The 13,328-nt window shown below is 53.3% G+C and overlaps 1 protein-coding gene across 1 annotated transcript in view; it reads right to left on the bottom strand.

The window, feature by feature from the left end:
- Window positions 1–33: 33 nt before the first annotated feature.
- Window positions 34–13,328, bottom strand: part of HK3 (hexokinase 3 (white cell)) — a 14,578-nt gene continuing 1,283 nt past the window's right edge. The window contains exons 2-18 of the mRNA XM_008576038.1: window positions 9,775–9,931; window positions 9,424–9,578; window positions 9,072–9,191; window positions 8,880–8,975; window positions 7,910–8,009; window positions 7,646–7,829; window positions 6,978–7,133; window positions 6,593–6,826; window positions 5,966–6,261; window positions 5,717–5,856; window positions 5,517–5,636; window positions 3,108–3,203; window positions 2,838–2,937; window positions 995–1,178; window positions 754–909; window positions 354–587; window positions 34–265 (exon numbers count right to left, since the gene is read on the bottom strand). Coding sequence (XP_008574260.1) covers window positions 127–265; window positions 354–587; window positions 754–909; window positions 995–1,178; window positions 2,838–2,937; window positions 3,108–3,203; window positions 5,517–5,636; window positions 5,717–5,856; window positions 5,966–6,261; window positions 6,593–6,826; window positions 6,978–7,133; window positions 7,646–7,829; window positions 7,910–8,009; window positions 8,880–8,975; window positions 9,072–9,191; window positions 9,424–9,578; window positions 9,775–9,931 — 2,667 coding nt within the window. The 3' untranslated portion in view covers window positions 34–126. The remainder of the gene's footprint in view (window positions 266–353; window positions 588–753; window positions 910–994; window positions 1,179–2,837; window positions 2,938–3,107; window positions 3,204–5,516; window positions 5,637–5,716; window positions 5,857–5,965; window positions 6,262–6,592; window positions 6,827–6,977; window positions 7,134–7,645; window positions 7,830–7,909; window positions 8,010–8,879; window positions 8,976–9,071; window positions 9,192–9,423; window positions 9,579–9,774; window positions 9,932–13,328) is intronic.

Raw genomic sequence — 13,328 nt, 5'->3', positions numbered from 1 at the left:
GGGGTCACACACAGGCTGTTCTGGTAGTCCTGAGTGGCTGGGCCTGGCTCAGGGATGGGCTGGGCCCACGCCAGGTCCAGCGAGGCTGGGGCTGATACCCCGTGGTTCCTGGAGACTTCCTCAGATCTAGGCTGTCTGGGCAAGGCGGCAGGCAACAGCAGTGACCAGGGCCGCGCCTTTGCCAGACCCATCCTCTGACTCCAAGAAGGTGACCGCACAGCAAGGGGCCAGCTCCTGAACCGTGGCTGCCACCAGGCTGGAAAAGCTGTGAGGGGGAAGGGCTGAGGTGAGGCTAGGCCAGCCAGGCCCCTCCCGGCCATGCCTCCCTGCCCAGCCCGTGCACCGAGACTCACTGGGGGTGCAGCTTGTAGAGGGTCCCATCTACCCCGACAGACACCGTCAGCTTTTCCAGGCCCCTGTTCTCCCGGATCTTCTCCACCACAGCAGCCACGCCAGCCCCACAGAGCCGGGCAGCCCGCTGGGACACGGCCTGGCACACCTCTAGGACCATCAGGGCATCATCTGAGGTCAAGGGCAGCCCCAGATCCTCCAGGATGGCTCGGACCTGCCGCAGGGCCAGGCTGTCACTGAGGGTCAGAAAGGGATAGTGCACAAAGTCAGGGTCCTGCATTAGTTTCCCCCCTCTTGTGACTTCACCCACATCATCCTCCAGAGTGGACCCCACCTCCACCAACAACAACCAGTATTCTCCCCCACAGGGGACAGACAGACTCCTTTGTAGGCCTCAGGCACCTTTCAATCTCAGAGAGAAACTTGGTCTTGAAGATGTCCCTCGTCTGAAGGTGCTGGGTCTGCTGGCCCCGGAAGAGAACTCCAAGGCTGGTTAAATGCAAAAGGATGTGGCGCACGATCTCCCCCAGGTACATGCCACTGATCATCTTCTCAAACCTGCATGATCATGTGTGAGACCCCACCAACTACCATTATCAGCGTCAGCCACCACCAGTCACCACTGCCTGGGCCCAACCCACACCTCTGCTCGCCAGGATTGATGGACGCCTGGTCCACACACTCATCGAAGTGGGTGCTAAGCATGCCCAGTGAGCCATCATCCCCAAAAGCACCCCACTCCATGTTGATGCACATGTGGCCCGAGTCCCCAGCCACGCTGGCCACATTCTGGAGCTCCTCCATGTAGCAGGCATTGGTGCCGGTTCCTGCAGAGGGGCCAGACGGGACGGGAACCATTTACTGATGTGCAGAAAAAGCCCCTCTGAGTCCTCCCCACACCAATATGGCAAAATTTGGGTTCATTCCCCACCTCTCCATCTCCCCATGCTCACAACCTGTCGCTGGTCCTGGTCCTCCTTCCTTCCTGACATCCCTAATGCTGACCCTCTATCAGCATCGAGCCCTTGGGACCTCCACTACTTCCCCTATCAGCACCACCATCAGTCCATCTACCGTGCTACCCCAAAGTGCTCCTGCAATGCCCATCAGTCATATCATTCCCCTGGGTGATATGTGACAGCCCCCTACTGTCTGCTGGTGAGAGGCTGAAGCTCCCTGGACTGGCCTTCTAGGCCCTTAGTTAAACTAACAGGTGCTGGGCAAGGAGTTAGGGACATAGAAAGCAATCAAACATAAGGAGCCCAACAGTCTGGCCAGAAGTTGGGCAATGAACAGCCAGCTCTGATGATGCCTCTATGTGTCCAAATAGAAGTGCAAAGGAGAACATTATGGGAGCCCCAGAGCATTAGGTGAGTCTTCCTTCCTGCCTACAGGGTCAGGAAAATCTACAAAGAGGAAGTGACATTTAATTTGGGCTTTGAAGCCAAGAAGCACAGAAAGGAAAAGACATTCCAGACAGAGAGCACACAAGGCATCTTCTTCCTCTCCCCATCACATTTTCAGCTCTGGGCAGGTGGGTGCGTTGCTGGCCCCACCTGGAATTCCTCCGTCCTGGGTATGCCTCTCTTGAGCACCTCCCCGTGTCAGGCTCTATGTTCAAGAAGCTCCCTATCTCATGGGAGGCCACAGATGCCTTGTGTTCTAAGAGACACCTGTGGCCTCCCATGAGACAGAAGCTGTGGAAGGCCTCCTCCCCTACCTAGCCAAATCCTTTCTTTCAAGACTTTCTTTTCAAGTCCCATTCATCCCAAGACACAGCTTTGTCCCCACCTGTGTGTAGAGTCAGAGAATGCTCTCTCTGACCTGCTCTCTGATCTGCTCATGGGCTATTCTGGGCTCAGCCCCTGCTACGTGGCCAGTTCTGAGAAGGCAGGGATTTCCCCTTATTTTATGTGTCTTCCTGTCCCTTCACCCAGTCCCCAGCTGGCCACAGGGTAGGTGCTTAATACAGACAGAATTTTGGACAGTCTTAAGGCCAGCCTCTCACAGCTCATTGGTTCCCCACCCCCACCGAGTTCCAAACACCGAGTGTGTACCATAAGCCAGGAACTGTGCCATGCTTTGCACCCTCTTGTTTCATCCTCATGACTCCTTCAGACAAGCATTTTTGTTATATCCATCTTAGAGATGAGGAAATAGTCTCTAATGACTTGCCCAAGATCATACAGGTAGAAGCAACAAAGCTAGTATTTCCACCCAAATTTGTATGATTCCAAAGCTCAGATTCATTTACCAGATGGGCAAACTGAGTCTCAAAGAGCTTCAATGACCATGAGTGAGCAGCTGCATTGGACTAAATACCCGAGCTCCAGATTCCCAGCCCAGTAGAATGTTCCAGGCCCTCACTGGGTCAGGCAGGAATAATCCCATATCCCTGACACCAGCAGACTGTCCAACCTGAGGAATCAATAGGATGCAAGGAATTATCAAGCAGTAAGGGCATAAAAGGGCAGGGCCCTCCTCACCAACAATGAGGCCTATCTCGCAACGGGGGTCCTCATAGCCACAGGACATCATGGTCCCCACCGTGTCATTGACAATGGCAACCACATTCAGCTCCACTGCCTGCACATAAAAGGATGCTGCTAGTTGCTGGGCAACACGGTTGTCACGGCAACCAGCACTGGACCCAGAGGTCTCTACTGCAGAAGGCCCCCCTCTCAGGAAGCAGGAGACCCTTTGCTCCCCACAAGGCTTTCCACAGCCCCTAATCACCCTTGGAGGTAGGCTCCTACCTGTCTGCGCCTGATGGCTTCCCGCAGCAGACATACAACATCTTTGCCCTCGCAGTCTGATGCGTTAAAACCCTTGGTCCAATTCAGGAGGATGCTCTGGGATAATAAATACCAGGGGGGGAAAAAGAAAGCTGAAGGTCCCCCTTCAAATCTCACTCTGCCTCCTATCAGAGGTATATGATTTCCACCACCCCCAAGCAGAATTCCTTTCCTACTTTGCTGTGTGGTTGAAGGCCTTGTCCTCTGCCCCCTCCCATCTCCCCAGGAGGCTTTCAGTGTAAAGAAACCTATTAATAACCATCCGACCTACATCTTCCATGATTAGTTCCAGAATGCTCAGACAGTCTGAGGGTCTGGCCATTTTAAGACATTTGCCCAGAAGGGACGGCCCTTTGTAATTGGGTTAGAAATGAACAGAGCTGCTAAAGTGAGTGCTATGTGTGAGAAAGGGGAAAACGAGGAAGGCTCAGAGGCCTAAATGACAGCTGATCGGCCCTTTCAGAAAGAACTAGCAAGAGTCACTTGAGAGGAAGGAATTCTCAGAGTTAGGGATAGAGCCGTGTTGATGAGATTCACTCATGGGTTCCAGATACAGGTGAGGAATGAATGGAAAAACCAGAACACCTGGGCAGGAGGGTGGGGGGAGGGCACGACTGACATCCCTTTATAGTGAGAAAATGCACTTAGACTGTGAACTTAGTGACAAGGGGCCTGACTGTACCTGAAAAGCACTGTTATTTTCTTAGTGTGCTTCCTCTGAGGGAGGAGGCAGGGGAGTGGGAATTATTCCATGGCTATTAGGAGAAAATGACCACTCTGCCCAAAGTAACAGCAAGGAGGGGATATCTGGAACTCTTCGGAGCAGGAGATTTTAGAAATATGTAGTAACCAACATTTTATTCAATAATATTTCCTTTTATCTCTTTTCCCGTTGTACAGCAGTTAGGGTGTTCTATGCTCACTGTCTCAAAAACAGATACCAGGGAGTGTGAGAGGATGAGAGGGAGAACCAGTTTGAGAGAGATCATATGATGAGCAATAGCAAAGTTTCCCTGCCCACAAACAAGAGAAAGGCTCCCCGGTCTGGGGAAGAGGAGGCAGAGGGGAAGTTAAGAAGGTTTTTGATTGCTTCCTGAGAAAGGTGTCCTATGACTTCCACCCTGGGCTAAACCTCTGTGGAAGGGGAGGAGACAGAAGGGATTTGAGTTATCTGAGATCAGAGGAGGCCTCTGCTCTCCTTCCCCATGGAATGCCCAGGAGGTGTCAAGGTTTGAGAGAGAAAGTGGCAGGGTGGAGAGGTGCCTAGAGAGCTGGGGCTGGGACATCTCCCTGAGTTCCCCAGGTGTCTGCACATTCTGCACAGCAAAGGACACTATGGAGCTGAGAAGGGCCCCTGCTTTTGGAAGGGGGTCCTTGCATTAATTAAGTTTTCACCCCCCAAAAGAATGTAGCCTCAACACAGAAATTAAGTTCAGTTATAGAAAATTAATAAGACCATGTTTCTTGCGTGCCTGGGTTTGCACACTGAGTCACACCTGCTTCTCGCACCTTACAAAGAATAATCAAAAGAGTGAGTGTGCTTAGCCTGGAGTGGAGCAGACCAGCAGAGACGATGGCCAATTGCACGATCCAAAAGAACCACTGTGTAAAAGAAAGCAGCGTAAAGAGTGACATGTCGGAGAGAGGTTAAAGTGGGAGCAGAGGGTGAAAACTGCACAAGCCTGGTTGGAGTAGATGAGGTGGAGCTTTTCAATGACCACAGGTGTCTAAGAATGCAACAGATGTCGTCAGGGGCAGTAAGCTGCTCAGCACAAGAGGCTCTTAAGCAGAAGCTGGGGAATGTTGAGAAGGAGATTCCTGGGAGCTTTGACCAGAGGCCTAGGAGGTACTGTTTCCAAGACAGGCTTCAGGTGTGTACCTTGAGAAGTCTATTACACCTATTAATGGACATGCTGAGGTGTGCACTGAGTGGAGGTGCTGTGTCTAGACCTGAGCCTGTTGCTCTGCCACTCCAATCAGGCACCCAACACTGAGCCAGGCACTGAGAAGGAAACAAACAAGGAAGAGAACCGGGGAGAGGGTAAAGAAACCATGCAGCCTCAAGCCCCTTCTAGAGACAGGAACAAAGTCTGCTTCCTGCAATACCTCTAGGCCAATACACCAAAACTATGGCTGAAATAGGCAATGTGTCCTCTGATAAGCCCCAATCTGGGCCTGAACTGCCCCAAATGCCCCAGACCCTAACCCTAGACACACCATGTCTGGGGAAACTGAGGCTGGATGCAGGTCCAGCTCAGCAGTGCTGCTGCCTCCCCACCTAGCCCTTTCCCTGGTCTCCTGCCCACTCCATGAAGGGTATATAGGTGGGAGGCCCTTGGAAATTGCTTCTCCTGGCCCTTAGTCCCTCACCTGGTCCAGGCCAAGCTGTCTACACGGGAAGGAGAAGGTGAAACCCAGGGGGAGGCTCTGCCCACTCAGGCCCTGCTTCTGCTGGAAGTCCACGATGCAGTCCACAATGTGGTCAAATAGCTGCAGAGTGGGGCAAATTAGGTGGTAGGCCCTGCCCTGGCCCTTCCCAACCTCTGATGTCAGGCACAGGCTGTAGATACCTGCTGCCCAGAGCCCTGGGCCACACACTCAGGGATGGAGTAGATCTGGCTGGTGATCTGCACACCTCCCGTGGCCACACGTACAAGGAGGACCCGGAAGTTGGTACCCCCAAGGTCCAGGGCCAGGAAGTCCCCACGTTCTGTGGGGCAGAGACCCTCAGTGCCAGGACAGAGCTGGTGGCTCCAGGCCCAGCACACACTATGACCCCTAGGTCATGTCCCAGTCCCACACTCAGGCTAGGTTCTCACCGGTGCCATCGGGCACAGCTCGGACATAAGTAGGCAGCATACGGAGGGAGGAGGCCTCCCCTCGGAGCCCCTTAGCCATGGCTTCTCGCATCTGTGCCTGCACCACTGCCAGCTGCTCACGGTTCAACCGGAAGGGTGCCAGGGTCTCCTCCAGCAGGCGCCGGTGGGCAGCAAGGCGGGCAGCCACGGCAGTCACCATTGCCACACCCCGGCCACCCCCATCCACAGAGGGGATGAAGGAGACATCACATTCTGGAACCAGGAGCATCACTGTCTCCTGTAGAATGCTGCTGAACCTACACAGACACATAACATGTGCATCAGCTTAGCACTTGCTGAAGCCCCGAGCCCCATCACTTTAAATCAATTTAATTATAAATCCATTCTGTGCACCAACCACATGCCCAGTGCCCCCAATGGCCCCTTCCCTTGAACACACAAAAAGAAGCATCTTTTTTCTCTTTGGACATCTTCTGGCCTCCCATTATCCAGTCAGGCCCTCATTCTACTTGAGTGCCATTTGTATCCACTGACTTGTACACGTGACCCCAGAGTGCCCTCTGGGTGTGTATCACAAGCACACACGTCCATGCTACCTGATCACACAGGATCATGTTTTCACAGTACCTGGGATGTCGCTCAAACACTTGGCCTCCAGTGGCCACAGAGATCTGGAATGTTTGCTGCTCCCGGCTATGCTGGAGGCGGGAGAGGACAGCAGCCAGGGCAGCCGCGCAGAGTTGGGCAGCCCGTGTGCACACGGCCGCACACACTTGCTGAACAAGCTCAGCGTCCGAGGTTTCCAGGCTCAGGCCCAAGTCCTGCAGGATAGCGCGGGCACAGGCTGCCCCAGCCGAGGGGCTAGGCAAGAGGAGAGGGTGTTGTTTGAGGCTCAGGTAACCCAGAAGCTCCCCATCCCACCAAAACCCTATGGCTACCTCAGGAACAGAGTATCCTCCACTCTCTCAAGCAAAGAATCCCCTTGTCTTAGCCACTCGCCTCCCCCACTTACTCCTCCATCTCAGCCACATGCTCCAGGAGGATGCTGCCTTGGCTCAGCAAGGCAGGGGAGGTGCAGCCGCCAAAGAGGAATCCTCGCTGGGCCAAGTGGGCCAGCACCAGCCGCACCAGCTCACCCAGGTACAGGCCTCCAATCATCTTCTCAAACCTGCAGGTGGGAAGGGTGGCTGGACAAAGCCTTTCCTAAGCCCTCAGCCCACCAGGCCCCACCTCCAAGAGCCACTGAAGAGGGGTCGGTCATTTTCTTTGGGCACCCAGACTGAAGGCTCCAGAAATAAATGGCCTCCCAGAGGACAGGTGGGTGGGTGTTTGTCCAGACCCTGCTGCCCTCTCTGACTTAGGTTAGGCTTGGGGGACCTCCTGGAGGGGCAGCAGGACCCAAAGGAAGGCAGGGGACATTTTGCTCAGCTACCCACAACCCCCATCCCCTATCAGGGATGGCCAGAGTCAGGAATAAGGGAGGGCCAAGGGTTGAAAATGCTGGGTTCTAGAACGTTGAGCCCTTCGTTCTTTGAGCCTGGCCAGGGCCCCCCAGGGGAGCAACCTGGAGACCCTCAGAGTGAGAGGGAGGGGCCTAAGGCCTGAGTATAGGGGCAGAAGAGGTGAGGAGCAGAACAGTCAGGGCCTGAAACAGAAAGTCATGGCCCCCCACCAGGCCACCTCTGGGCACCAGGATTCAGGGACTCATGGTCCAGGGCGTTGTCAAAGGTGGTCAGCACTGGACTCAGGGCCCCATCATCACTGAAGGAGCCCCACTCAACGCTGACGCAGACACGGCCCCGGTCCTCATCTAGTGCTGCCACGTGCCGTGCCTCCTCCATGTAACACGCGTTGGTGCCAGTGTCTGACAGAGAAGACCCAATCAGGACCTGCCTGCCAGGCAGCTGTGCCACCACCCATCATTATACATGGCCCGTGGCTCACCTACAACAAGCCCAACTTCACATGGCCCGACCCCTGGCTCACAGCCCATCATGGTGCCCACCGTGTCATTCACCACGGCAACAACATCAATGCTGTAGGCCTAGACAAGGGAGAGGGAGAGGTTGGGCCCCACCTGAATGTCAAGAGCAGGGAACATGTAGGACAGGCAGGGCTGGGGCTCTGGCTTCAGTGGAGATGCCCAGAGTCCATGAAACACCACGTCTGCATGGCCCACACATTTGTGCTACATACACTCAGGCCCCCACCCTATAGAGGGTTTTCCTCCCACTCTACCCTTGTCTCCTTCCTCCCCCAACTCAGGTTCTTGGAGTCACAGAGGCTCCTACCCTCAGCCATCACCTCCAGTGTTCCCTGTAGGACCAGGACAAGGGTTCCAAGACTGAGTGCCTCCTTAAAGATTGCACCTCGTCCTGGCTTGGCTCCCCAAGCCCTTTCCTCCCAGCACTGACTTCTAGTCACTGTACGCAGCACCACAGGAGTTAGTCCAGACAGCTTTGCCTTTCTCTGGCATCCAGGCTTTTGCATATGCCGTTCTCTGAGACTAGATCTTCCTCCCTAGCCCGAGCTTAAGCACCAGGCAAACTCCTCCTGCAAGTCTCTGCTCAAGTAGCATGTGCTCCCTCCCTGGTACTCCCAGAGTCGTCAAACACACCTCCTCGACAAGGACAATCTTTTATTAGAATGCTAGACTGTGAAGACCTTGAGGACAGGGTCAAAGTCTTTCCATGTTTGTTTTCCCCAGGGTCCTGAACATTTGCTTGACCTTACCTAGCTTCAGTTTCCTTACCTATAAAATAGGAATGGTAGCAACATTTACCCCAGAGCTAAACTGGATAAAGTATACCAACAGGAAAGGAAAGCAGGCCCTCCCAGAAGCACAGGTCCAGCCAATGTGTGCCAGGCCCTGGCCAACATGGGTGGCCCTCCTGTCCCCACTACCTCCACTTACCCCTTGCCTCTGAATGGCATCTCTCAGCAACTGGACCACATCCTGGCCTTCCACACCACTGCACCTAAAACCTTTTGTCCAGGAAATGAGGGTGCTCTGTGGGCAGAGAAGCTGGGTTACTCTTCCTATGGCCTTCGCAGGGCTGCAGCCCCTGTCCACCCACTGTTCCCACACCCACTCACTCCACCTCACCCTGTCCAGGCCCGTCTGGTGACATGGAAAGGAGAAGCTAAACCCAAGCTGCAGACTCTGCTTGCCCACGGGGTGCATATCCAGGAACTCCGACAGGCAGTGGGCGGCAAAGTCAAAGAGCTGTGAGACAGCACCTCACCCTGTCCAGGCCCGTCTGGTGACATGGAAAGGAGAAGCTAAACCCAAGCTGCAGACTCTGCTTGCCCATGGGGTGCATATCCAGGAACTCCGACAGGCAGTGGGCGGCAAAGTCAAAGAGCTGTGAGACAGGTGGGAGGCTCGGCTCTGCCCACCTGAACCCCAGCCTCCCAGCCAGGCCGCAGACCCCAGAGGCTGGGCAGTGAGCACTCACCTGCTGACCAGCACCTAGCATCACCTCTTGGGGGATCACAAATTCCTGGCTCCTGGGCTCTATTTTATGCCCCTCAAAGCCCGTTAGAGTCACCCACAAAACACGCAGTGAGGCCCCTGTGGCTCCCAGCTCCAGCACCAAGAAGTCTCCTTGCTCTAGGGGTCAAGCAGTTCACAGAAAGGCATGTGGCTGGCAAGACCAGAGCCTTCTGCTTCCCTCCAAAATTCCCAAGGCCTGTAAATTCTGGTCAAGGGACCTTAGAGATAGGGGACAGGGATAAGGATCTTCCCCCTCCCCTAAATCACTACCCTCCTCCTGGACTGGCTACCTATCTTAGTCCATGCCACTCACCAGTGCCATGTGGAATGGATCCCACATATGTGGGAAGCATCCGGACAGCAGGGGCAGGGCTGGTTTGTCCCCTCAGTGCCTGCTCCATGGAGCCCAGGAGGCTGGCTTGGATCTGCTGCAGCTGTGCCCCCGTCACCATGAACTGCTGCAGGCATTCCTGCACCTGGGGAGAGAAAGGCCAACATCTGGGAGGAAGCCCTGTTGGATTAACCAGATTCCATAACTCCAAAAGGGCAGAGGCCTGCCCTGCCCACCTCGCACCTTGTCTTCCAGTCTCTCAACTTCTCTCAGGGCTGGCTAGAGCCCTCCCTGAGCCCTCTCAGAGCCTTGATGGTTTGTCTCCTCAGCCTTCCAGCATGGGCCCAGCTACTCCTCGCCTGTCCACTACCCCAGCTCTCTTGCTGTCACAGCTTGCATCCATCTCCTGCCTCCTCAGAAGGCTCCATTCTGGAAAGAGAACCCACCTTCCTCCTCCTCCTGCTCCATTCCCTTGTGGCTCCTTCTCAGCTCCTTAGGGCCTCTACCCTGCCCCTCCACTTCTTTGAATTCAGGGTTTGGGGAGGCCTCCTTCTTGTCACACCACAGTTTGCTCTCCAGTTCCCCTGCACCCCGAGCTAGAGCCTCTCAGTGAGTTGTCGTTGAATGAACAAAAGAATGAACAGATGCATGAACAAACTGCAAGTCCAAGTGCTTCCCTCTCCTAACCCACTCTCAGACTCTGGAGCCTTAGCAAGCCCAGTACAGGGGACTTTGGAGACTCCATTGCAGAGGATGGTCCTTCCTTCAGTCAGTAATCCTTCCCAAAACACTGACTGAGCCCCTACTATGCAGCCAGCACTATTCTGCACACCATACTGAATCCTGCTCTTGTGGATTTCAGATTATAGTGTGAGAGATGGTCAATAGGCAAATAAACATATAATATGGTTCTGATAGTAAAGGTGGCCTATTTTTTTTAAAAGGGGAGCTGGTGGGGGGCAGGACTAAAAGTTAGAGAGTGACCAAGGGAAAAGACATTTTTAGATATAAATCAAGGAGGGCCTCCCTGAGGAGGTAACCTAAATGAAGGAAGGGAACGAGCCATTCAAAGATCTAGGGGAAGAGCATTAATGGATTTTCTCCAGGGCAAGGAGATGGATTTGGGGAAAGAATAGGCCAGGAGTGGATCAGAGCCTGAAGGGAGGAGTGAGAGGCAGGGAAGGCAGAGGACGGGATACACCAGGTTCTCACTCCACCAGAAGCCCCGGAGCTTAAGAAGAGCCCCAGGGACCTCATCTCTGTGCAGAAACCTCCCCTGGACAACCTTCTTGCCCATCCTTCAAAGACATCCCAGTAGCCTCTCTGGATTCATTGGAGGGTCACAGCCCAGCAACTTCATCCTCCCCAGGCTCAGACTTTGCAAGCCCCTCACCTCCTGTCACATAGGAATTCCATTCCAATGACCCACTGTCCCAAACTGGACCCCTATCTGTGAAATAACAACACTGGCACCTGGATAATGAGGTACCTCCATGGAGAGCCAGGGAAAATAGACTGCCTGTTGATGAAGATGAGGATGACTCAGTCCCCCTCTCTGCTTTCGGAAGAGAATGGGAAACAGATCCCTAAGGAGGCAGATAATCCTAACTAAAGTGCCAGGTGTTCAGTTACATGTATACATTACAGAAGATGCTCCCAGCAGCCATGCACACTAGGAGTGATTATTTCTTAGTTTGTTACAAATGAGGAAATTGAGGCTCTGAGAAGGCAAGTTATCAGCCTAGACCAAGCAGCTATAAAGGGACAGCATGGAATTTGAACCCAGATCTGCCTGACTGCAGAGACGTTCTTGAATATATGTGAAGCCTTGTAAAAACTAGTAGTTTCCCATGAATTGAACTCAAGGCTGATGAAAGTTGCAAAAAAGAAATCCCAGATGACCTGGCATGAGAAAACTTACATCTGAGTCTTTGCTCTGTCACTTTCTGGCTGTGTGGTCCTGGAAAGTCACACCTCTCTCTGAGCCTCAGTTACCTCTTGTGCAAAACTGAGAAAATTATAATATTCAGAAGTCCTCTGATGCCAGGGAACAGGGAGGCCATTTGATTCACGGCTATATCTGAGGGCCACGTGAAGCGGTTGACTCAAGGAAGGCTCTCAGGATTTGTTGATTGAATGATTTGGTGGCATGAGAATTAAAGGGGATAATGTATGTGAAAGAGTAAAGTGCTGTTCAGATGTGAGGGATATTTAATTAATTGCTTAATGAAAACAGTAGAGTTATGGAGAAGTCAATGGCCTGGGCAGATTGATGTTTTTCTGCCTTTTCCTCCTGGGTACAGGATAGGTTCAAGAGGAGAGACTAGGAGATGGCAGAGACTGCAAGGAAGACAGAAGGACTTCCCTGGCAGACCAGGTGGGGCACACACCAGCAAGGAGAAGCTACCAAGTCCTCCTCCCTTCCCCTCAGGAAAAAGTAGGAGAGATTTCAGCCAGGAGAGAGAGGAGAAAAGCATTTGTGAAGTCCAATATGGCTTCAATGCTGGCTTTTTTAACTAGCTGGCTGTGTTGGTTGATCTAGGCCCATCACCTCACATCTCTGAGCAAGTTACCTCCTCTATCAAGGGGGAACAATGATAGTACCCACTCCTCAGAGGTGCTGTGAGGTCTGAGAAAACAGGAGACATGAAGCAGTGGAACAGGGTCTGACACATAGGAGATGCTCAGTGAAAAGTGAGAATGAGATGATGGAGGCCCTAGAGCAAGCCCGGAGTAGGCAGGCACCCCAGGCCAGTCATTGCTCACTCATGGGGCCCAGCTATGAGCTGGGCACAGAGGAAACGTTTTCAGCAGAGTCAGGGGCACAGGTTGGACAAGGGAAAGGGGGAGCATGAAATGCAGTAAGGGGTGATTCCCCCACAGTTAGGGCAATAAGCCCAGTCAAGTGGATGTCAGAATAAGCTGGAAACCTAAAGAAACTCCAGGGAATGATTCAAGAACCCTTTAATGGGCATCTCCTCTATGCAGGTCTTTTATCTCCATTAGCTCATTTAATCCTCCAGGGGGTGGGGACTATTCAACTTTATTTTCCTCCATTTTACTGGTGAAGAAACTAAGAAATATGAAATGACTTACACAAGCATTTCCTGCTCAAGGGTGTGGTATGTGAGGGCTTCTAAATGTTGAACAAAATGACAGAAAAAAGAGAAACTTCTGAGTGAACATCAGGCATATGGAATATGTTCTGTAATAACCTCCAAGTTGAGTTCAGCACTAAAATCATCTCTGTGTGCCTGACTGTAGTGGTCATGTGGAGGAGAGGGAGACATGCAGGAGGAACTAGAGAAGTGGAAATAGAAGGAGCTCAAGAACATAGCTTTTTGGGGCCGGCCCAGTGGCGCACTGGATAGTGCGCTGCTTGGGAAGTGCAGCGGTGCTCCCGCCCGAGGGTTCGGATCCCACATACAGACCGGTTCCCACTTACTGGCTGAGCGAGGCGCGGGGGCAACACCGAGGGTTGCAATCCCGTTGCCGGTCCCCGGTCCGGTACGGGGGCAACACTGAGGGTTGCGATC

The sequence above is a fragment of the Galeopterus variegatus genome, unplaced genomic scaffold (assembly GCF_000696425.1).
Source record: "Galeopterus variegatus unplaced genomic scaffold, G_variegatus-3.0.2 Scaffold1275, whole genome shotgun sequence".
NCBI classification, from domain to species: Eukaryota; Metazoa; Chordata; class Mammalia; order Dermoptera; family Cynocephalidae; genus Galeopterus; species Galeopterus variegatus.
Note: the sequence above shows the minus strand (reverse complement) of the source record. Positions and strands in the feature narration are given on the sequence as shown.